Source organism: Lepus europaeus, chromosome 1 (genome assembly GCF_033115175.1).
Source record: "Lepus europaeus isolate LE1 chromosome 1, mLepTim1.pri, whole genome shotgun sequence".
Lineage (NCBI taxonomy): Eukaryota > Metazoa > Chordata > Mammalia > Lagomorpha > Leporidae > Lepus > Lepus europaeus.
The window spans coordinates 117,643,209-117,666,584 of record NC_084827.1 but is presented as its reverse complement, the minus strand read 5'-3'; the positions used below and the strand labels follow the sequence as shown (position 1 = coordinate 117,666,584).

At 45.3% G+C, this 23,376-nt stretch overlaps 1 protein-coding gene across 2 annotated transcripts in view; it reads left to right on the top strand.

Moving 5' to 3' along the window:
* The window catches only part of CHN1 (chimerin 1), a 234,226-nt gene extending 211,593 nt beyond the window's left edge, over positions 1–22,633 (top strand). For both annotated transcript variants that reach the window (XM_062200515.1, XM_062200523.1), the window contains 5 exons: positions 7,781–7,954; positions 8,668–8,745; positions 14,236–14,373; positions 20,463–20,568; positions 21,777–22,633. In XM_062200515.1, coding sequence (XP_062056499.1) covers positions 7,781–7,954; positions 8,668–8,745; positions 14,236–14,373; positions 20,463–20,568; positions 21,777–21,948 — 668 coding nt within the window. In that variant the 3' untranslated portion in view covers positions 21,949–22,633. The remainder of the gene's footprint in view (positions 1–7,780; positions 7,955–8,667; positions 8,746–14,235; positions 14,374–20,462; positions 20,569–21,776) is intronic.
* Positions 22,634–23,376: the final 743 nt, after the last annotated feature.

The window sequence follows — 23,376 nt, the reverse complement described above, 5'->3', positions numbered from 1 at the left end:
GTATAATTATTATTTCAAGTATACAGGTACTTAGCTTTCAGGTTAAAGAACAGAATTAGGAGTGGGTTTTTTTGTTTTTTGTTTTTTGTTTTTTAAGATTTTAGTTATTTGAAAGATAGAGTTACAGAGAGAGGTAGAGACAGAGAGAGAGATCTTCCATCACTCCCCAGATGGCCACAACAGCCGGAGCTGAGCTGATCCACAACCAGGAACTTCTGGGTCTCCTATGCGAGTGCAGGGGCCCAAGGACTTGGGCCATCTACTGCTTTCCCAGGCCATAGCAGAGAGCTGCATCGGAAGAGGAGCAGCCGGGACTAGAACCAGCGCTTATATGGGATGCCAGCACTTCAGGCCAGGGCCTTAACCTGCTGTGCCACAGCGTCAGCCCCAATGTGTTTTATTTTATTTACTGCCTTGATTCTACAAGTTGTGGTCATCTTTGGAAGTCAGTGAGAAATTGACGAGTTGCTTAAAAGTTCCAGGTAGCTCCTTTTAGTTGAAAGAAGTATTTTCACATACTCCAAACAAAATATTCTTAATTTTGCTTAGGAAAGTAGTTACTTCTAATACGTTTTAGAACATTTTGGGGGTGGGGGCGGGATGGCACATAACTAAGAGATGTTTAAGAATATAACTTCTTGGCCAGCACTGCAGCTCACTAGGCTAATCCTCCGCCTACAGCACCGGCACCCCGGGTTCTAGTCCCAGTCAGGGGATAGATTCTGTCCTGGTTGCTCCTCTTTCAGTCCTGCTCTCTGCTGTGGCCCGGGAAGGCAATGGAGGATGGCCCAAGTGCTTGGGCCCTGCACCTACATGGGAGACCAGGAGAAGCACCTGGCTCCTGGCTTCGGATCAGCGCAGTGCGCCAGCCTTGGCGGTCATTTGGGGTGTGAACCAGCGGAAAAGGAAGACCTTTTCTGTCTCTGTCTAACTCTGCCTGTCAAAATTTATATATATATATATATATATATATATATATATATATAACTTCTTCTAACTAGTTAAAATACGAATACTCATAGAAAACTAATTGTCTGAAGGCCAGCATGTGACGTAGTGGCACCACCTGTGATGCCAGCATCCCTTATGGGCACTGGTTCAAATCTTGGCTGCTCCACTTCTTATCCCGCTCTCTGCTTATGTTACCCAGAAAAGCAGTAGATGGGCCTCTGCTACCATGTCAGAGACCAGGGTGAAGCTCCTGGCTTTGGCCTGGCCTGGCTCAGCCCTGGCTTTTGAGGCCATTTCTGGAGTGAACCAATACATGGAGGATCTCTTTCTCTAACTCTGCCTTTCAAATAAATACGTCTTTGAAAAAAGAATTTGCCTTTCAAAACATATTAACATAATTATGTCACCCCTTAATCCTGTCAATAGACTATAAATATCAGCTAGTCACTTCAAAAAATACATTTCTGTGCTTTCTAAATATATGACATAGATGTGTTTTAGAGAAATCAAGGCCCAGAAAATGAGACTAGCCTGAAGTTAATAGTATAAGTGGAAGAATATGTTGAGAGCATAGTCTAAATGTGATTTAAATTTTTCATTCTCTTTTCATATATTTATTCTCTGCTTATTAACTTGAGAAATTAGAAGGTAGGAAGTATGCTTTAATACTAATGTAAAGAGAGCCTACCAAAAACAAGAGATGGAGCAAGCTAAATCTTTTATGGACAACCCTCCCACCCCCTGCTTTACAGTAGAGCTTTCCTGGGAGAAATGCAACTGTGTAGGAATCATATGACTTTAATAAATAAGTATGAAAACCAAATAAAATCTCAGTGGCAAACTGAAACATTGATACACTGCTAGTCCCTGAAGCAGCAATTTTTAGAGCAAGCTCAGGGCTGGTGTACTGTACTGTACTGTGACCTTCCCAGAATAAAAATGAGGCTTTCCTGACTTTGCCCTTTGCCGTGGTCTTCTGAAGGGCTTCATGTGCACTCCTGCCAAAAATTTGGCCTTTGAAATTTAGTGCTAAAATTGAGCAGATTTTTCCATAGTTCTGTCTTACTCAAATGCAAGAGAAAATAATCAGTTTAGAAAATACTTCCTCCTTTAAATACCTAAGCCCAGCCATGAGTTTATTTTCACCAACTCACAAGTAAATTGAGGATCCTACCATTATTTAAAATGGGAAATGACTCCAAACACTCAAAGGAAGAAAGTTACTATTAACACCATTAGAGCCATTCAGATGTTTACGTATTATGTGGATGAATCAAAATGTTTATGTTTTGCTTTCTATCGGATTTCCATTTAGAGTTCATACGTAGGGAAAGAACATGACAAAACAATACAATGAGTAGGTTTGATTGCTGCTTTTTTAAAAACCCTACCAGATCAGTCATAGTTAGAGAATGTAAGAGACTCATTTGGGTAAAATGCAACAGTGTTTTTAAAACTCAAGTGTATGTAAGTAATAAAAGTTATGATATACATTATTGAATAAGAGACTGAAGAGAGAAAATTAACCTTCAATGACAAAAAAGCCCTCAGAGTACACATTGTACCCCTGGTGAAAAGCAGGGTGTGTGACTCAGGGAGCGGGCTGGGAATTAGCAATGCAGGATCCGGTCAGTCTCAGCCCTACCACTTCCTGGCTAAATAACTTGAAGGAGTCATTTCACTGCTCTGTGTCACTGTGTGCATGTGTGAAATGACTGGTTGTTACCAAGAGGGCTTTCCAGCCGAGTCTGACCTGTGTGTACACATTTAAAGAGAGAGGCACATCATCACCATTCCTAGATTATGAAGCCTGGCTAAATTACATACTTTTAAAACATTATGTAAGGAGTCTTCCAGTTCCAGACCAAATGTGTAAACATACTTCACTTTATTCTTCTCGATAATTGTTAACAGAAGACCCTGGAAGAAAAACTTCAAAGTCAGAGAAAAGAAAGGCACACAGGGACCTCAGCACTAGAGGAACAGCCCAGTTGTGACATTCCTTCTGGGGTGTGTGTGTATGTGTGTGTGTGTTTACCTCCTGTATATCCCAGTCTGAGCACTATAGAAGGCTACAACTCCTAAAACCCAACAGGCAGACAAGAAATAATCCCAAGAAAAGCCTGCTTTTCCTAGCTTAAGCCCTGAGGAAAGGGCAGCCAGCAGGATGGGCACTTTGAGCCATGCCTGCTGTACTGCAGGTAAACACCATGAAAAAGGCCACATCCCTACCCCTTCTCAGCAGATGCTGCTAAAGCAGTCAGTGGGTGCAGCCTGTTTTTCACTCCCACCCTGCAATATCAAGCAAGGGTTTAACTCTTCTCCTGTGAATCTGTGGGCAGAGCCCATGGCTACCAACCCTACCTTGCAGGAGAAAGTAGCACCCCTCTTTGGCCAAGTCCATGAGTAGGATCCTTTTACCTCCACCCTGTGGTAGCAGCAGCACCCTCTCAGCCCAAGTCTGTGAGTAGAGCCCTATTTTCATCCCTGATTTGCATTAATGAGGCAGCTGAAACTATAATCAGAACTGTTTTCCATGCTTCCCCTGCTGTTACATGCAAAACAGTGTTTCTCCCGAAGTTTGTGGACATAGCCCAGACTTCCAGCCTACCTGCAATATCTAGGCAATAGCCCTCTCCTTCCCACCCAGCACCCTGGAGAATGGGGCGAAGGGGCGGGTTACAGTCCTGCCATCTGGGTAATGTATGAGGCCAGCAAAACAGCACTGTGAGAGCAAAACAAAGGCTTTGTAAACTAGGTTGACATTTGAGCCACAGTCTACGAAAGTGAGCCAGGTCATGGCGTCCTAAATCTAAACAAGCTAAAATCCAAGATTTAAATAGGACCTGTAGTCTTAAAACACTCAAAATATCCAAGATACAGGTCAGAGTTACTCATACCAAACCAGGAAAATCTCAAATGAAAAAAGGCAGCTGACAAACATCAAGATGATACAGATGTTAGAATTACCAGACGAGAAAAACAATACCATATAAAAATATTCCGGCAAGCTAATGTGAACACGACTGAACCAAAAGAAAAAAATAGAAAATATGGTTTAAAAAAGAACCAAAGGGAAGTTTTAGAACTGAAAGGTATGCTAACCAAAGTGAGCGCAGTGAATGGCAGGCTCCATAGCAGAATGGAGAGGAAGAAATGGATGAATTTAGAGATCCGTAAAAGCTAGCCAATTTGGACAAGCAAGAGAAAATAATTTTTAAAAGTGAACTAAGCCTCAGAGAACTGTGAAACAATAGCAGAAGATTTAATACTTGCATTGTGGGGACCTCAGAAGAGGATGGAGAGTATGAGAGTGAAAACTCCTCAAATGTCCTGAAAGCAGTCAGAGAGAAGTGGTGTCTTCCTCGTGGTTGGGAATATTTGTTTATAAGCGGAATGCATCAAGGACCTTGTAGATAGGGAAGCCTCCGTTGCTCCATTTCTACAGGTCCTTTCCAGGCCTGGCATTCACATCAGCCTCACACACAGAGTTTGTAGACTCTGACCTGAAGCCGATGATGGCAATAGCATATAACGAGCCCCGGCATACTCCATCAAAAAGGTCTCTCAAGACATTGTTTCATTCTTCTAAACAACAACAACATAGTCTTGCTAAACAGAGTTTACTATGTGTGAGCATTTTACATATTTAACATTTAGGCTTCATGTGAACCCTGATAAACATCATTTCTGCTTTGCATAACTGTGGCACAGAAAACTAAAAATCACAGCTCATAGATTCTGGGCTGAATCCTTCAGTTGTAGAAATTATCAAGACATTAAAATCTCTTTGAAAAGAGCTTTTTGCCATTGATTTGCCTTGTGATTAAATTAGAAATCTTTACTATAGGTGTCAAGAGAAATTTGAGTTTTGTTTTGGACACAATATAGTCATCAAGAAATTGCATTGGGCCATTTCTTCAGATAGCAGAGATTGAACTCTTGCCCTGGAAGCCTTTTTTTGATTCAAAGAAGTTGTTATTCTTAAGTGGTGATGATGTTTGGACACTGTCAGCATGGATAAGGCCATCTCCAGTGTGTTCAGTTGCACACACATGTACAAAGACAGCTCTTTCCTCTGTACTTGGGCTGTCTTTGCACATGGGTGGTGCCAAGTCCATAGGAATTTCTCCCTTAGAGTCACCACAGGCTTTAAGTTTTTTTGTTGTTGTTGTTGTTTTTGTTGTTTTGTTTTGTTTTGACAGGCAGAGTGGATAGTGAGAGAGAGAGACCGAGAGAAAGGTCTTCCTTTTTGCCGTTGGTTCATCCTCCAATGGCCACTGCGGCCGGTACATCGTGCTGATCCGAAGTCAGGAGCCAGGTGCTTTTCCTGGTCTCCCATGCGGGTGCAGGGCCCAAGCACTTGGGCCATCCTCCACTGCCTTCCCAGGCCATAGCAGAGAGCTGGCCTGGAAGAGGGGCAACCGGGATAGAATCCGGTGTCCCAACCAGGGACTATAACCTGGTGTGCCAGCGCTGCAAGGCGGAGGATTAGCTTGTTAAGCCACGGCGGCTGGCCAAGGCTTTAAGTTCTAATTTCAGGTTGGCAGTATCTAGCCGCTGACCGAAGGAAAGATTCCACTTATATGCTGGCTAATTTTGCCTTTCTCTGTCTTGTTACTACTCTTTGTAACTAAATTGCAGCTAGTAAGTTTTACCAAAGGTCGTAATTACGATGATGGATGGATGATGGATGATGATCGCCAGCTTTTGTCTAGCAGTTTGCAACATGCAAATCCCCTGAATGCATTGGCTCATTCATTATCATAACAGTTCTGAGAGGTGAATAGGACGCCCTCCTTTCTGCCAGAACCACAAGGATAAACTGAAGCTTGCTCACAGATACCTCGATAACCATGTTACTGAGGATTTTCACTTGGATTTCATTAAGACCTGGCCTTATATAAATTGCATATTCCACTTGGACTGGATTTGCAAGAGGTCAACATCAGGGTTTCTTGAACTGAAAAACAAATGGGTTATATTTTGTTTTTAGATTTTCTTTATTTGAGAGGGAGAGTTACAGACAGTGAGAGGAAGACAGAAAGATCTTCCATCCACTGGTTCACTCCCCAAATGGCCCAACAGCCAGAGCTGAGCCAATCTGAAGCCAGGAACTTGTCCTAGGTCTCCCATGTGGGTGCAGGGGCCCAAGCTCTTGGGCTATCTTCCACTACTTTACCAGGCCATAACAGAGAGCTGGATCAGAAGAGGAGCAACTGGAACTAGAACAGGCTCCCATATGGGATGCTGGTGCTGCAGGCAGAGGATTAACCTATTATGCCACAGCACCAGCCCCAGGTTATGCTTTTAAAAACATAAAAAGATTACATTTTAGTTGAACTATTTATTCAGTTATGATTTATCTTTAATCTCTAGTATAATTTAACAAAATATTTGTATTCTTTATTCCTTCTAAAATTTGTGGTGCTCTCTTAATGGGGAAAATAGAGATTCAAAATAGTAGTAACTAAAAGATGTTTGGGTTCTGGCATCTTAGAATTTATAACCTAGCAAAACTACAAAGCAAATAAACTGAGTAGAAGCAATATAGAATCATCCCAAAGCTTAAATCCCATCTCTGCTTTGTACATGGGATAAAAGTGCAGTACCCATGAGGTACCCATTTCATAGAACTTTGTCAGTTTAAATGCAATAATAAATGTATAGCCCTTGAAAAGTGCCCGATACTAGTAAGCCCTCATTAAATGGTGATAGTAGTAGGAACAAACAATATTTTACAGCTGTTTTGGGCTACTGGATGAATTATGTATTAGTTATATGTGGAAACGATTTTAAGTAGATCTAAATAGAAGCAGCAAAGCTTTAAAAAGTCCTTGGAAAGGCTGGCACTGTGGCATAGTGGGTAAAGCTGCCACCTGCAGTGCCTGCATCCATGTGGGCACCAGTTCAAGTCCTGGCTGCTCCATTTCTGATCCAGCTCTCTGCTATGGCCTGGGAAAGCAGTGGAAGATGGCCCAAGGCTTTGGGCCCCTGCACCCACGTGGGAGACCCAGAAGCAGCTCCTGGGTCCCGACTTTGGATCTACACAGCTCCGGCTGTTGCAGCCATTTGGGGAGAGAACCAGTAGATGCAAGACTTCTCTCTGCCTCTCTGTAACTCTGCCTTTAAATTAAAAAGCCCTTGAATACTCTTACTTTTGGAGGTCCAATTCTGCTACTTCATATCAAATATATTAATTCTCACATTAAATACAATTGTTATGTAACTTTAAGGAAACTGATTTTTAGTTAGCCATCTTAGTCTGTTTTGTGCTGTTAGAACAAATTCCACGGACTAGGTAGTTAAGGAACATAGATGTATTCTTCACAGTCCTGGGGTCTGAGAAGTCCAGGATCAAGGTGGCAGTGTGTGGCGCGGCTTCCTGCCGCATCCTCAAGAGGCAGAGGAGAAGGGAGCCACTCCCGCGAGCCCTGTGTGTAGCGGCAGAGCTCTCGACACCTAAGCACCTCCCAGCACTGCTGTCTTGGGAATTAAGTTTCTAACACATGAATTTTGGAGAGGACAAGCATATCAAACCATAGAACTGGCTATTTGGCATAATACTATGTTTTGTAAGCACTTTGAGGGGTAGTATTCTACTGAGGTCATCACACAGCAAAGAAAACGATGAATAAGCTAGAATTCTGGTCTCCTAGCTGATAACTGAAATTTTCCAAGAGAAAAATTGGGAATGTTGTCTCTCTACCCTGAAGGAACAGTATACTGGAGGCTAATCTACTTTAAACCTAAGTTAAGCTGCAAAGTAAACACCTCAGAATGCTCAAAACCCTGAAAGAAATGTTTCCTTTCTTCATTCTTTGCGTAGATTGTGGTTTGAATGTTCATAAGCAGTGTTCCAAGATGGTCCCCAATGACTGTAAGCCAGACTTGAAGCACGTGAAGAAAGTGTACAGCTGTGACCTGACAACGCTCGTGAAAGCACACATCACCACGCGGCCAATGGTGGTGGACATGTGCATCAGGGAGATCGAAGCCAGAGGTGAGGCCCTGCAGCGCGGCTGCAGCACCCTTACAAGTCCCGATGCCTCCCTGGGGGCCTCGCTGCACTACACACTTGGCTCTTTTCTGCAGTTTTGGGGAAAATGGCTTCAGATGTCAAATGATCTCACGTCAAATGAATTAACACGTAAGCTGCTTGTTTTTGAGGCAGATTGAACCAGTTGCAGGAAATATGCTTAAAGATATATTTGTAGCTGGTGCTTCCAGTCTGCAGAAGCTGACATGTAGAGACGAGTGCATTTCTCAGTTTTTGTATTTTCCTTGGGTCCAGAAAGCAAAGATGTGAATGCTGCAAAAGCTTTCCAGTGCCAAAGCCAGAGCTGTGCCTAATTATTCTTTCTCTCTTGGGAAAAACTGCTGCAACCTATTAATATAGCTTATCTTAGTCATCTGTTACGTAAAGAATTTATGGTGTAATTGGGGTGATGAACTGTTTCCCGTAAGGCTTTACATATTTGATCTAATTAGACAGAATAAGCCAATTTGTAAATATTCAGGTGACATTAGGTGAGAATTAAAGAACTGTGAAATGGTTTTGTTTTAGGAAAAAGTGTGAAAAAGTAGAAGCATGCACATTTTCTCAATCTTTCTGACACATTACCTCTCAAGCCTGAAGTGTGGGAATAAGTTAAAATTTAAAGAAAAGGAGTAATTCCAAAGAAACCAATTTGCTGCTATGCTTTCTTCTTCCAGGTCTTAATTCTGAAGGACTGTACCGAGTGTCAGGATTTAGTGACCTAATTGAAGATGTCAAGATGGCTTTTGACAGAGGTATATTCTTCCACATGTTGGTTAACTTAGGACAGGGATGCTCTTTGCCAAAATGTCTTATGTTATTTTTTGCATTACCTTTCTAAATCACTGATATTATACCAACTAAAAAGACTTATAATTTCTTATTTTTGTGTTAAAGCATTAAGCTGTCAAGTTTCAGAGTGAGAAAAAAAGCATAAAATTTAACTATATGTGAGTATCCAAGTTTGGTTCCTTTGCCAAAAGACATAAAGAGCAATGCCATTTACCAAAAATCATGGAGGAAAGGAGAGAGGGGGTGGACTCTGAACATTCCAGGTCTCAGGTTTCCCAGGCTTGAGTTCGCCTGCCCAGCTCTGCTGTCGTCATGCTCCCAGGCAGCCTCGTCACCATCTACGGCTATGCTGAGAACCAAGTCATGACAGATAACGGGGCCAGAAAGCCGAGAGGCACTGAGGACCCCCCGGCTCAGGACCTGTCTCACTGTGGAAGGAGAAAAGCTCAGTGAGCTTCCTTTTTTTTCTAACATTTAGATTAGGATTTGTTTCCATAGTTCTCTATTTTCTCTAGGCTTTAAGTACAAGATTAAGGTGGTACCAAAGAAGAGCTATAGTTTTGACTACAGAAAGTGAGTTAGTAGTGATCCTCCTGTTTTCCAAGTCTGTATTTCTAGTTCCAGCACAATCCTCTCCCATTCATAAACCTCTTACAGGCAGAAGGCAAAAACAAATATTTCACCAGCCTGACCTAAGAAAAATCTAGGCCAGTCCAGGCATCTGATGGGAGCAAAGCTATGGTGAACTAATAGTGTGCTAGGTCCAGATAAGTCTCAAGAAGAGCAGTTCTGAATCCATGCCAAACGGGATGTCAAGGAGGCATCTCTCTCTGGAAGGTAGGAACTGAACACATCGTTTTCCAGCCTCTGGCCATGATTCTCAACAGTAAGTCAACAATGTTAAAGAAAATGAATGCTCCCAGGGACCTCAGAAAGCAAATAAATGTCACAGTTTCCCTTCATTAAAAAAAAAAAAAACACAACAACAACATTTTGGTGCCCTGAAAACACAGCTGAGACTTGAACTTCTTAAGAACTCACCTTTGCTCCATGTTGCCACGCTTTCCGGAACCAATCTTTGACATCCCACAAGGCTGTGTTCCAGCAGTCATCTGTAAGAATGATGTAAAAAACATTAACAAGAGTGTGAAGGAAGCCGACGGCTCCGATCATTTACATCAATTCTGCCCAAGTCCATGCGTATTCAGATTATCAGATAAACAGAGCAAAGCAAATTTGAAGGAATTAAGAGTGATCATCTCTGGGAGCCATAACCTTCAATTAATGAAATCCAAGAAGGAAGACAGGATCCACAGAATGCTAGAATTCAATTCCAGTGTCAAGGTAAAAAGAGTAACTCTGGGGAATTCTTCTCTAGCTTGCGGAGATAGTCACTGAATGGAGAACTAACTAGCCCGACATCGGCAGATGCCATCATACCTTTGCCCAAGTATTTATGTGGTGGACATGGTAAAGAGTTCACGGTCAAAGCCATTGAAGTTCCCTGGAGCCTTCTCCGAGGAGAGACTCAGAGTCAAAAGCTGAAAGAAATAATCAGGAGGTTCCCAAAGAAGACTGAAGAGAGGTGCCCACCACCCATCTCCTTTTCCACGGGAAAGAACCAGAGTAACAGTAATTGCATCTCATGGGGAGTGCCCAAGGGAAAATGCTGGAGCTCAGCATGGGCAGCACAGGAACCCCTATAGGCCAGAGAGACCTGGGATGCTCCTGGGACCTTAGAAGCTCACCTCCAGATCTGGAGCGGTCTCTGTGTGTATGGCTGCCCTGGACATGGGCCTGGCCTCACAGAGGCTCTCAGAGTCCACCCTGATTTGGATGGACACACGCAGCCGTACAAACCTGCCCCACAACCACCAGGACCCACACACCGCTACTGAGACTGAGATGCAAGCCACTGCTCCCACTGCCACTGAAGATAGCGGAAGAAGATATAGAGAAACTGCACCTCAACATCCAACTAAAGCTAAAGCCAAAGCAGCCTGCAATGCAAAAGCCAAGGATGCATCATCAGGAAAAAGCCTTCAATCTGCAAAAGCTACCCTTCAAAAATGATAGAACCGAACTACCAGATGCTCACATACCAACATAGGGACACAAGAAGTATGAAAAAGCAAGGCACCATGATACCTCAGAAGGAAAACGTAATGCTTTAGTGTCGGACGCCAAAGAAAAGGAGACTGGCATAATGCCTCATGTTCAAAGATTGACTACAGGGGCTGGTGCAGTGGCGAAGCAGGTAAAGCCGCTGCCTACAGTGCCAGCATCCCATATGGGTGCTAGTTTGAGTCCTGGCTGCTCCACTTCCCATCCAGCTCCCTGCTAATGTCTTGAGAAATCAGCAGATGACCCAAGTCCTTGGGCCCCCACACTCACTTGGAAGACCCAGAAGAAGCTCCTGGCTTTGAATCAGCACAGCTCTGACCATTGCAGCTATTTGAGGAGTGAAACAGCAGATGGAAGACCTTTTCTCTCTCCACTTCTGCCTCTGCCTCTCTGTAACTCTGCCTTTCAAATAATTTTTTTTAATTTAAATATATATATATAGTGTGACTATAAGGATACTCAAAGAGATACAAGAGAATACAAGTAATTAAATAAAGTTAGGAAATCATTGCATGATGTGAATCAGAAATTCAGCAGAGATGGAGATCTTGAAAAGGAACAAGAATCTTAGATATGAAAAACTCAACCTTAGAAAAAACAAAAACCAAACCCAAATGTAGTAGAAGAAAAAAAAAGTAAGGATCAGAGTAAAGGAAACAGACAAAAAAATACAAAAAGATCAGCGAAATGAGGCTTTTTTTTTTTAAACAGACACACAAAAATCAACTCAAAATAGAGGAAAGATTAAAAGGTAAGGCTTGAATCTAGGCAAGTACTAGAAGAAAAGATAGGGGGAATACTTCAAGACATTGACACAAGCAGTGATTTTATGGGTAAGACCCCAAAAAACACAGGTAGGAAAAGGAGAAACAAATAGGATTATATCAAACTAAAAACTTATACAGAAGAAAATGACCAACAAAGTGAAGAGAAAACCAAAGGAATTGAAGAAAATACTTGCAAAATATTCACTTGAGAAAGGATTAATCCAGAATACATAAGGAACTCAAAAAACTCAAGAACAAAAGAACAATCCAGTTAAGAAATGGGCAAAGGATCTGGGTAGACACTTTTCAAAAGAAATATAAAGGACAACAAACACATGAAAGCAGCGCTCACTGTATCCCCACCCATCAGGAAAATGCAGATCAAATGCACTCCAATGAGAATGGCTATTAGCAAAAAGACAACGGCAGGGCACAGGGGTAAAGCTGCTGCCTGCAATGCCATCCCTCCCTACAGGCACCAGGTTGTGTCCTGACTGCTCCACTTCTGATCAGCTCCCTGCTAATGGCCCGGGAAAAGCAGCAGAGGATGGCCCAAGTGCTTGCACCTCTACTACCCATGTGGGAGACCTGGAAGAAGCTCCTAACTCCTGGGTTCACCTGGCCTAACCCCAGCTATTGCAGCCATCTAGGGAGTGAAGCAGCACGTGGAGGACCTGTGTCTCTCCCTCTCTGTAACTCTTGACTTTCAAAGAAGGAAAGAAATCTTTTTAAAAAATTATATATACACACACACACACACACACACACAATGGCATGCTAGATATGGAGAAAAAGTTCACTCTAGTTGGTGGGAATGCAAACTAATACAACTATAATGGAGAATAGTATGAAGCTTTCTCAGAAAACTAAAACTACATCAGTCATGTGACCTAGCTAAACCACTTCTGGGTATAGATCGGAAGGAAATGAAATCAGCATGTGAAAGGGATACCTCCACTTACATGTTCTAGTCACAATAGCCAAGACTTGAATCAACCTAGGTGTCCATCAGTGGATGAATGGATAAAACGTGGTGTGTACACACACCACGGTCAAATATTCTTTTGTCATGAAAGAGTGAAATTCTGACATTTTCAGCAAAATGAATGGAACCGGCATTAAAGTGAAATAAGCCAGACAGAAAGGCAAATACCACATGTTCTCCCTCATACATGAAAATTTTTAAAAATTAATCTGAGTCCCATCTGCTCTACTTCAAATCCAGCTCCCTGCTAATATACCTGGGAAATCAGTAGAAGATGGCCCAAGTACCTAGGCCCCTGCACCCACTTGGGAGACCCAAATGAAGCTCCTAACTTTGGCCTGGCACACCCCTAGCCATTGCGGCCACTTTGGGGGAATGAGTCAGTGGGTGGATGATCCCTCTCTGCCTTTCAAATAAATAAAATAGATCGTTAAAAAGTCAGTCTGGGGGCCAGTGTTGCGATGCTGGCATATAAATCAACACCTGTTCAAGTCCCAGCTGTTCCACTTGCAATCCAGCTGCCTGCTGTTGTGCCTGGGAAAAACAGCAGAGGAAGGTCAAAGTCCTTAGGGCCCTACAGCCACGTGGGAGACCTGGAAGATCTGGTTCCTCACTGGTGCTCTAACTCTGCCTTTCAAATAAATAAAACCTTTTTTTTTTTTAAAGATTTGTTTATTTGAAAGACAGAAATAAAGAGGCAGAGAGAGAGAGGTTTTCCATCCGCTGTTTTTACTCTCCAAATGGCCACAAAGGCCAGAGCTGGGCTGATCTGAAGCCAGGAGCTTCTTCTGGGTCGCCCACGTGGGTGCAGGGGCCCAAGCACTGTTTTCCCAGGCCACAGCAGAGAGCTGGATCAGAAGTGGAGCAGCCAGGACTTCAACCAGCGTCCACAAGGGATGCTGGCACTGCAGGTAGCTGCTTTATGTGCTACGCCACAATGCCGGCCCAAGTGGAGTACTGAATGCAGGGGAGTGCCGAGGGAAACCTGATGGAGACCGCCTGTGCTTGAGCGTCCTAGGGCCTGGCCCCTGCAGAATTCTCTGTTGTAGAATCTTTCCTCAGCATTCTAAAGTCCTGTTTTATTTTGCTTTTTTACTTCCTTCCACCTCCCCTACCTCCTGGGCGTAGGCAGGTCCAAATGTGGAGAGAAAGAGCCTGGGGTAAAACACAGGGGACCCCCTGTGCCAGGGGGCTTTGCAGGCGAAAGTGCCTGTTATTTTTCCACAAACTATTTAAAGAAGAATATGCAGTGCTGCATTAAATCCCCACCTCCACCCCGGGAACTCTAGTGGCTCTAAGAAGTTGAAAGATATTTCTGTTGACCTCATCCTCCCCGGCCTCTCCCTTCCCTAACTAGGCAGAAGGTAAGGAACTTCAGCACGGAAAATGCAAAACAAGACATTGCCGTTTCACAGGAAATTAGCCACTTGTAGGTATCATGAAACCACTGCATTTGGTGTTAACAAATTGAAGTGTTGCTAATCTCTGAAGTCTGACTGTACACAAAAATGAACCGGCTGTTAGAAACTGCTGCGAGTCCAGGTATTTACTTTTGTTTCTCTGAATATCCTTTAAAGATGGTGAGAAAGCCGATATTTCCGTGAACATGTATGAAGATATCAACATTATCACTGGCGCGCTGAAACTGTACTTCAGGGATTTACCAATTCCACTCATTACGTACGATGCCTACCCCAAGTTTATAGAGTCTGCCAGTGAGTATCAACGCACGGGTCCCCAGCAACCTGCCAGGCCCCTCCCCCAGGTCACCACTTTTCCTGCTGGGTCTTGAACGCGTTATGAAATTCTCCCCCTCCCCTTTCTCCGTGGTTAGTCCTCTCACAAGCATTTCACACTCTTCTCTAGCAGTTTCCACACGACTTCTGCCATCTGAAGCTTCAGGGTGTGCTCACTCCGTTTCCAAAATAACCTGACACCTACTCTTTAGATGTGGAGCACCACTTTTATAAAATGAAAGTGAATAACCAGAAAAATAAAGGCAAGACAAGATACAGGATCAGCTATTGTTACAATTTAACAAACGGTCAGGTTGCGGAGTTTCTGTGTTCCTGTCATCAGTTGCGGCCTGCGTATTGCGTGTGTCTAAGTTAATGCAGACCATTCGTCGTCCACACACTGGCGCTGGCCCATGGCTCAGACTTTTAAGTAGCACTATTTTAGATCAAAATGTCATATTCCTCCCAGTTGAGATGAAAATGAGAAAGAGCAAGGGCTTATTTGCCAAATGTGATTTATGCAGCAAGAATTATACCTGTAATTCACACTTCATTTTTCAAAGAAGGGAATTCTTAAACAGATTTTAAGTGTTGGCATTATGTTTTTACTTTTCTCTTCAAAAAAAGATAGGCTATTTCTGTCATTTTGCTTTTCTGTCTTTAAAACCAAATGTTGTCTTGATCTTTAAATAATTACATCACTTCCTTAGTAACACTGCTTTTACTTTTTGACTTTGAAATTTCATCAAGTACAAATTCTTTGTTCTGACTTTCAGTTTTCTCTTTAGAGCTGTGGTTGAGAATTTTTGTGGTTAGTTCCATGGAGCCCTGATTTCTTGCAGGCCAGCTCAGGGTCTCATGGAGAGAACAGCTGGGAGAATTACACTGGTTTTTAGAAAATGCTGTGTGCACAAATAATTAACAAGTTCAAGAGCCTGAAAGTCTAGGTCTCTCCCACAGGAGCATAACTCCTCTCATCTCATGATGGCCTCTGCAATCATGAAAGCTGGCCGAGAGCTTCCACGCCGTCACCTTACGGGGCAGGTGTGGCCTCCCCAGACGGCGGCAGTGTGACCGCCACTCACCTGGAAAGCACTTCACACACACTGCCTTTGCAAAGGGCTGCTGTGGCCACACTTTGCTCTGACCCTTTAAAAAGATAACAGTGCAACTAGACAGTATATCTCAAAGTTTTAAAATCTTTTTTTTTTTTTTTGGTTGAGAGCAATGTAGGAGAGAGAGGTCCTCCATCTGTTGGTTCACTCCCTAACTGGCCGCAGTGGCTGGAGCTGCACTGATCTGAAGCCAGGAGCCACATGATTGCAGGCCCCAGTGTAACTATTTTGATGTGTGATTTGTGACCCAGAGGCCCTAACCGCTTAACCCTGACATCCACATGTGCTGTGTTTGGCATGATAGCATCATTTGTGGTCCTTGTATGTAGTGTTTCCAGCAGTAGTCTTTTATACAGCCATCCGAAAGGACAGACAAGGAAGAGGAAAGTAGTTTATGTTTATGTACAAGGTGCTGCAAGCCACACCAGGCACCTTACAAGCATGCTGCCACTCAAGATGGTGTAGGACATAGGTAAACTGAGCAGGGTCACGTCCCTAGAGGAGGTGGCCCTGGCATTCAAACCCACATCTGCCTAAGGTCAAATCCATTGCTCTCTCCGCTCTGCCTCACGACCTAGCTCATGTGATGGAGCAGGGAACAAAAGACGTGCACAGGAGGGGACCCCTTCCCAATTCAGTTTTTTAGTTTTTTTCTCTTGTCAGTTCCTAAAAAGTCTCTGGCATTTATTACCAGCCTTTGCCAATAAGAAGGCAGTTTGTGTTAAAGCTCCCTTTTGTAAGAGCTGCCAGAGCTCTGCTGTGGCGCCTCCCTTGGGGGCCCGAGGGGGTTCCAGTGTAGGAGAGGAGACAGGACTGTGAGGAGGCACCAGGAAGTTTGCGAGGATGGAATTCCAGGAGAAGCTGCTCGTAGTGCTAAAACTTCTTAAAGCCCATGCATTTTTTTCTTTCATAATACACATTTTCCACAAACTTTTTGAGGACCCCTCATATTGCCCGGGAAGCTGGAAGCTGGGTGGAAGTGACTGTAAGAAATGAGAAAGGAACACAATGGGGAAGAGGCCAGGGAATCCCCCCTAAGGCCTGGGCCATCTTCCTAAGCCCTGCAGAAGCCCTGAGGAGCCCATCTTGAAGTCTGGGCGTGCCCAGCCCTTCTTCCTTGCACCCTCTCCCCACAGTTGAGACATTGCTGCCCAAAACACAGGGGCCAGAAGACAGCTTGCAGCCAGCCCTGCCCAGTCACCCAGCCACAGTGGGAACAGCTCTGCCACCGCAGAGCCCCTGGTGGGACCGAGCATAGCAGATCTGCCCTGGCCAAGCAGCCTGCACGCTGTCTTCCCAGGAGACCTTAGAAAAGTCACAGGGCTCCATCAGTGTGTAACCTTGACAGAAGCAGATAAACTCATGTAAAACCTATGGTTCTGCGTTCCAAAAGTGTACTTCCTAGAAGTCTGAGAAGGCGAGCTTGCCGATCTTTTCTTCACATCAGCCACTGAGTCACCCTTTGGCTTAGCTGAATTTTATTTTTCTTGTATTTAAGGTTCTCCCTAACGAGGTAAACAAGGCCTACTGCAGAAGAGCTTGTAATTAGGCCTGGATCCAGATCCCGAGTGCTTGCGTCCTGCTCCCACAGCATCCCATGTCCCAAGCCCTCAGAGGCTGTCTGTTCTCCACACCTCTGCACGTCTTCTCTCCCTCACACCAAGGGATCGTACAAGGGTACTTCCACAAGTCTGTCAAAAAGGGAATGAAAAGTTGTCTTGGTGGCTGGCGCCGCGGCTCACTAGGCTATCCCCCGCCTTGCGGCGCCGGCACACCGGGTTCTAGTCCCGGTCGGGGAGCCGGATTCTGTCCCGGTTGCCCCTCTTCCAGGCCAGCTCTCTGCTGTGGCCAGGGAGTGCAGTGGAGGATGGCCCAAGTGCTTGGGCCCTGCACCCCATGGGAGACCAGGAGAAGCACCTGGCTCCTGCCATCGGATCAGCGCGGTGTGCCGGCTGCAGCGCGCCAGCCGCGGCGGCCATTGGAGGGTGAACCAACAGCAAAAAGGAAGACCTTTCTCTCTGTCTCTCACTGTCCACTCTGTCAAAAAAAAAAAAAAAAAGTTGTCTTGGTGCCCCCTAAAAATTGAAATCCATGCATTTGGATTCATGGAAAGCGCATGTTATGAAAAAACTACACATGGATTTAAAAATGTCTTGCACCAAACTAAATAACTCCATTTTCACAAACTTTTTTTGAAGTCCCCTCTTAGTCGGCTGTTGTCTTCCCTCCTACCATGGAATTTCCCACCAGGCTGGCCGGAGTTCTCGCCTGTGTCTGTTTTCTCCCAATGCCCAGGATGGTGTCTCACCTCTATAACAACAGCACCCTGCCACATGCAGGCCTTGCACATTTGACAGCCACCGATACCCATTCACTTCTAAACACTTTCCCTGCTGTCTGCCTCCCTCTTCAGGTGCGCTTGGGACTGCTCATGTCTGGAGAATTGTACCTTCTAAAAAATTGTGATGAGTACTAAGAGAACTTGTAGGAGGTAGAAGGCAGAGAGTAACAAATTCCAGGGAAGAATGTTAATTTGATAGCAGTGTATTTGATACATGTTATCATGCATTCCCAGATGTCTTTCTCAATGTCCTCTCCCTGAACACCAGACTGACCCAGGTTGGCTGGCTCGTTGGGAGCTCTTACACCTCAGATGGACACCCCTCCGAGCCCCCTCCACTATGTTACCCATCCTCCCAGGGCCTGAGCCCAACACTTGGTTCATTCTTGATTCTTCTTCATCCACCCCTCAGCAGTGAGTGCCAGGCACTCTGCAAAACATATCCAGAATGCAACGACTTCTCACCTTTCTTGCTATCACCAATCCATGCTACTGTCATTCCTCACTGGGTTTTTTCTAATCATTACTGGATCTGTCCTGCTTTTATTCTTGGCCCTCTATAGTCTGTTTTCCATGTGGCAGCCAGAGGAGAGGTAACTGTGAAAACTGAGTCAGTTTGGGACAGTTCTTTATTCAGAACCTTCCCAAACCCTCACAGGGGCCTGCAGCCCCCGACACAGTAGAGCGCCCATCACCCACCCCACCCACCCGCCCAGTGCTTGCTCCCTCTGCTGCAGCCACACTTAGCTGCCCACTTTTCCACAAGTGTAACAGGCAGACTCTCCCTGTAGGTTCTTCACGTGGCCATTGCTCTGCTGGGGCCATCTGTGCCCCCAGAGCTCCACGTGACCCATTCCCCCTCTCCAAGTGCTCACTGGAGACCTGGCTCCTCACTCAGTTCTGTCCTGACCACCCCGTTGGAACTTGCAACCCCAGAACTTCTAGTTTGTTCCATAGCACTTGCCTCATTCTAGTATACCACACACAGTGAGGTGTCTTAGCCAGTGTGGACTGTGCTCCCAGTAGAAAGCTAGCTGCTGTGAGCAAGGGATCTTGTTTGCTTGCCCACCAGCACTGTCCTTTGTTTCACCCCATCTCAAAGTTCTGCCTGCACAGGGTAGTTGTGGAAATTAAAAGGCAACTAGGTTGCTGTTTTCAGTTTCCAGAATTGTATAGTTTCAAATAATTAGTCTTATGGTAAAAACAAAATAATAGTTTTCCATAGTAAATGGAGCTTTCTTCCCTTAACTCTAGAAATTAAAGGCTTGAGCGTCAGCAGCTGAGCTGGTACCCTGCCATCGTCAGCTGGCACTCTTCAGAGGCCCCAAGGTTATTACGGCAAAAGGCAGATAATGGGGTCTTCATTACAAAGTGAGCCAGGAGCCGAGAAGCAGCTTTTCACAGAAAAGTGTAGAATCGGTTTCTTTAAACTGAAAGGCTTCCGTCACTGTTCACATTCTGAAGTTCAGCAAGTCTCCTCTGCCTGTGCTGGAAACGTGCCCCTTTCATCCGATGCTAGGTTTTACCCGATCCAGAGCACTACCATCCAGTTGGTTTGCTCTGGACGTTAGGGAAGACTGGGGCCTTTGTCTCGAGTGTTACATTCTGGCCAGATGGTACCTCCTCAACCTTACAGGGCTGCTCTCCCGATTAGGGTTCAGCAGTGTGGGGTCCCCCACGGCTGTCCTAAGACTCCCCCCATCTCCCAACATTTGGGTAGAAGCAGGGATGCACTGTGGTGCTCCTTTAGAAGGCACAGAATTCCAAAGATGCCTGTTGTTTGACTTTGAAGTGTCAGGTAAGCCAGCGTGGTCTGTGTCCCGAAGGTACATGCTGGGGTTGGTGGGTTACTTTGTGGCTAACACAGCAGAACTTGAATATCTAAGTGAAGACAGCCCCCTTCAAAGCTCACACCTGCCCAAGTCCGCTGTCTCAGGGAGCCCGCCGCTACGCACAGCACTCTGAATCATGCTCAAAGTCACAGCACGTCCTTCTGAACATCCTCATAGAAAACGTATGTGCCTTGAGGGTAAATCTCATTTTATACCCAACACCAAGTGACTTAGGACCGAGTCTCATATACATTGGATGATACTTCTTGGTCTAGAAAGATTATATATGTATATATAAAACATTCTCTCCCTCTAACTTTGCCTTTCATATAAGTCTTCAAAAAAACATGAGTATCCATTAACAAGACTTAGGAGTCACAGGGCCACTGGTGGCTTGGCGTGTTTGCCATCACGGGGACTTTCTAGCACTTGAACAGCACACCACCTCTCACATATGCCTGTGGCATTCTGAAGAGAGCTTATTAGAATGTGCGAGTTCTCCATGTCCACACATGCCCGGCTGTTTTCATAGTCACATCTCATATACAAGCCCACGTCTGCTTTCCACGGTCGCCAGGCCGCGGGACAGTGAGACAAGCCTACTGTTGCTGCCTTGAGCCAGGAGCCTTTAGAAACCTGAGCCTAGGCCCTTGGATATTTTCCTAAAGCTTGGGCAGAGATCTGTGAGGAAGCATTTAGGATCCACTTTAGATCACCACAGAGCAGAGTTCGCTGGCCCGTTGTGCCTGCTTTCTGTAAGTGTTCCACTTGCCCTTTCAGAAATCATGGACCCCGACGAGCAATTGGAAACCCTTCACGAAGCCCTGAAACTACTGCCGCCGGCTCACTGCGAAACCCTCCGCTACCTCATGGCGCACCTGAAGAGGCAAGTTACAGACTGGGTGCCTCACCCGCCCGTTGCCTGTAGACCTTGAGGTGCAGGGAAGGCAAAGCCAGCCATCGAGGGAATGAGTAAACGGCCGGCTGTACTGCCGTCTCACGCGACACTGCGCTCGCTGAGGACGAACACCCGAAGTCACCTGTCCTGTGCTGCGAGTGCAGCCCCGACTCGGACACAGATGTCACTGGCGGATATGTGAGGAGTACCAGTGTCGTGCCACGACGCGCGTTCATTTCCGTGGGAAGGGAAAGGCTTGCAGCAGTACAGGCACTCGCGTCATAAAGCCAGAGCACGGCAGCTGGCAGGAGCGCTCACGTCTCCTCCTCCTGCTCCAAACAGCCCTCCAGGCTTGCCGAGGAGTTTTAGATTACCGAGTTAATGTCGCCAGCACCGAAAGCCGGCATAAAGAGTGGAGAACTAAGGGGTCGAGGGAGGAACGGGCAGCGAGATACTGCAGTTAGTGTTGGTGTTTAAAGGGATGGATGGGGACAGAGCTTCATTTCCTGCTCAGTCACCCTCAGTCTCTACCAATTGGAGCACAGTTTGGGGAATTGTGTGACCAAGTCCTACGGGTTTTAGGGTTTCGAAATAGAAAACCAATCAGAAACAAAGTTTGATACGCCCGAAGGCATGACTTACCAGAAACGGTATTTGAGTCCTTCACGCTTGTTTACATTTTCCCATCTTAAAAGCACCATGAGCACAGCCCTTGCTTAACATGCATCAGCCTCACTTGTAAGTTTGCTTCACATTTGCATGTCAGTGGTCCAACCAGAACAAGTAGCTCTCCAGTCACATCCTCTGCTGTTGCCACAGCAGTAGAAAGGACATGAACACTTACTCCCCAATTTTTTTGTCACCACTGCTCTGTCCCTGGACGCTCAAACTGTTCAACAGGCACAGACAACCCCAGAGGAAGCGAGGTGGCCACCGGGGTGGGGAGGGGGATGGGCTAAGCCAGGCACCCCAGTCCCTTCCCTGGCCGTACAGCACAGCCCAGGAACCCTGGCGTTCTGAATATTCAGTGTTAAAGTCAGTGCTTCGAACCTCCGGGGAGGCAGGGAGCAATGGCGGAGCAGAGAGGCGCTGCTACGTGGGAAGCTGGCGCATCTGGGTTCCCTCTCGGCCTCGGGCACAGCGAGGACCCCTGTGGCCTACAGGAAGCCATGTGATGCTTTACTTGTATTTTTCAGAGTCACCCTGCACGAAAAGGAGAATCTCATGAATGCAGAGAACCTTGGAATTGTCTTTGGCCCAACCCTCATGAGGTCTCCCGAGCTGGACGCAATGGCCGCCTTGAATGATATCCGGTATCAGAGACTGGTGGTGGAGCTGCTGATCAAAAATGAAGACATTTTATTTTAAGCTTTTAATTTGAGGGGGAAGAGATGGTTTACAGATGAAGGAATGTTTTACAGTAACTTAATTGGCTCCTTAGCTGAATTACTTCTTGGTTAGAGGTTGGGGCGTATAACCAGATGGAAATGAAGGAACTTTCTGTTGTTTTCGTAGCACTGCTCAGCTGTCCTTGTAAAACAGTGAACACACGCTTTCCAGTTCTAGTAAGCCTGGGAGTTTATCATGTCCAGAGAAACTCCAGCTATTGCATGATTAGCCCCCTGTCTGGCAGTGAAACCCCATGCCCAGGAAACAGCAAACCTGCACCTGCACGGCCTCTTCATCCCGGGTAGCCTGTGGTCGTAACCCCGCATGTTTCACACAGTAAGCCTATCGTGACTGCTTCGGGGTCTGTGTCCTGGGTTTGTGATGCCTGTACAAACATGCACACACGAATGGAGAGAACAGCACCTCTGCCTGTTGCATTCCCATAGACCATGGCACATGCCTACTTTTCACAAAGGGTTCATTTCTGGCTTCTCATAGTTCTCCTCTTCATAGTACTAACATAGTACTTTCTTTCTGGCAAAAGCAAAATGTGTTTCAGATTTGTTATCTTTAATAAGTTATCCCTACCAATAAAAGATGTACAACACAGAGCATTTTCTGTTAAATTATTACTGGTTTTCAGTTCTAATTTTGTATTTTTATCTGGCACATATTAATTTATTAAATTTGGCTTTTAGAAATCAAAAATATTCATAGCTTATTTTTTCCCCAGAACTGAAAAAAAAGTTTGGTCATTTAATATTAAGTGCTTCTTCTCACCTCTGTTGTTTATTGTTAAAAGTTTTGAGGCAGGCTTTTGGCCTGATAAGACACCGGTTAGGATGTCCATGTCCCCTGTGGGAGTACCCGAGTTCAATATCCAACTCCAGCTCCTGACTGTATCTTTCTGCCAGCATAGACAGATGCTGGGGAAGCCACAGGCAATGGCTCAAGTAGTTGGGTTCCTGCCATCCACGTGAGAGACGTGGATTGAGCTTCTGGCTCCCTACTTTGGCCCAGTCCAGAGCAACCCAGTCCCAGCCTTTGCAGGAGTTTAGGGTAGGAGCTAGCCCAGAGCCCTCTCACACACACTCTCTCTCTCTCACACACACACACACAGTTTCTCTTTGCCTCTCAAATATATGTAAAAATTGTTCAGTTTTGTGATGAACACCTGAAGTCATCAAGTGCTAAGAAATAGTGTACTTGGTGGACTTAGTTTTCTTCTGTCACTCTGGCAGAAACCTCAAATATTTTGACTTTTGGGGGCCATGTTGACAGGAGTTCCTAGAGGCCCCACAAGAAGGTTAGAGAGTGACTCTTTCTAACCATTTCATTTGCTGGAACGTATGGTGTTGCTGGGAGCAAGTCCAGAGAGCAGCCTGGCCACTGGAGGAGTGTGGTCTG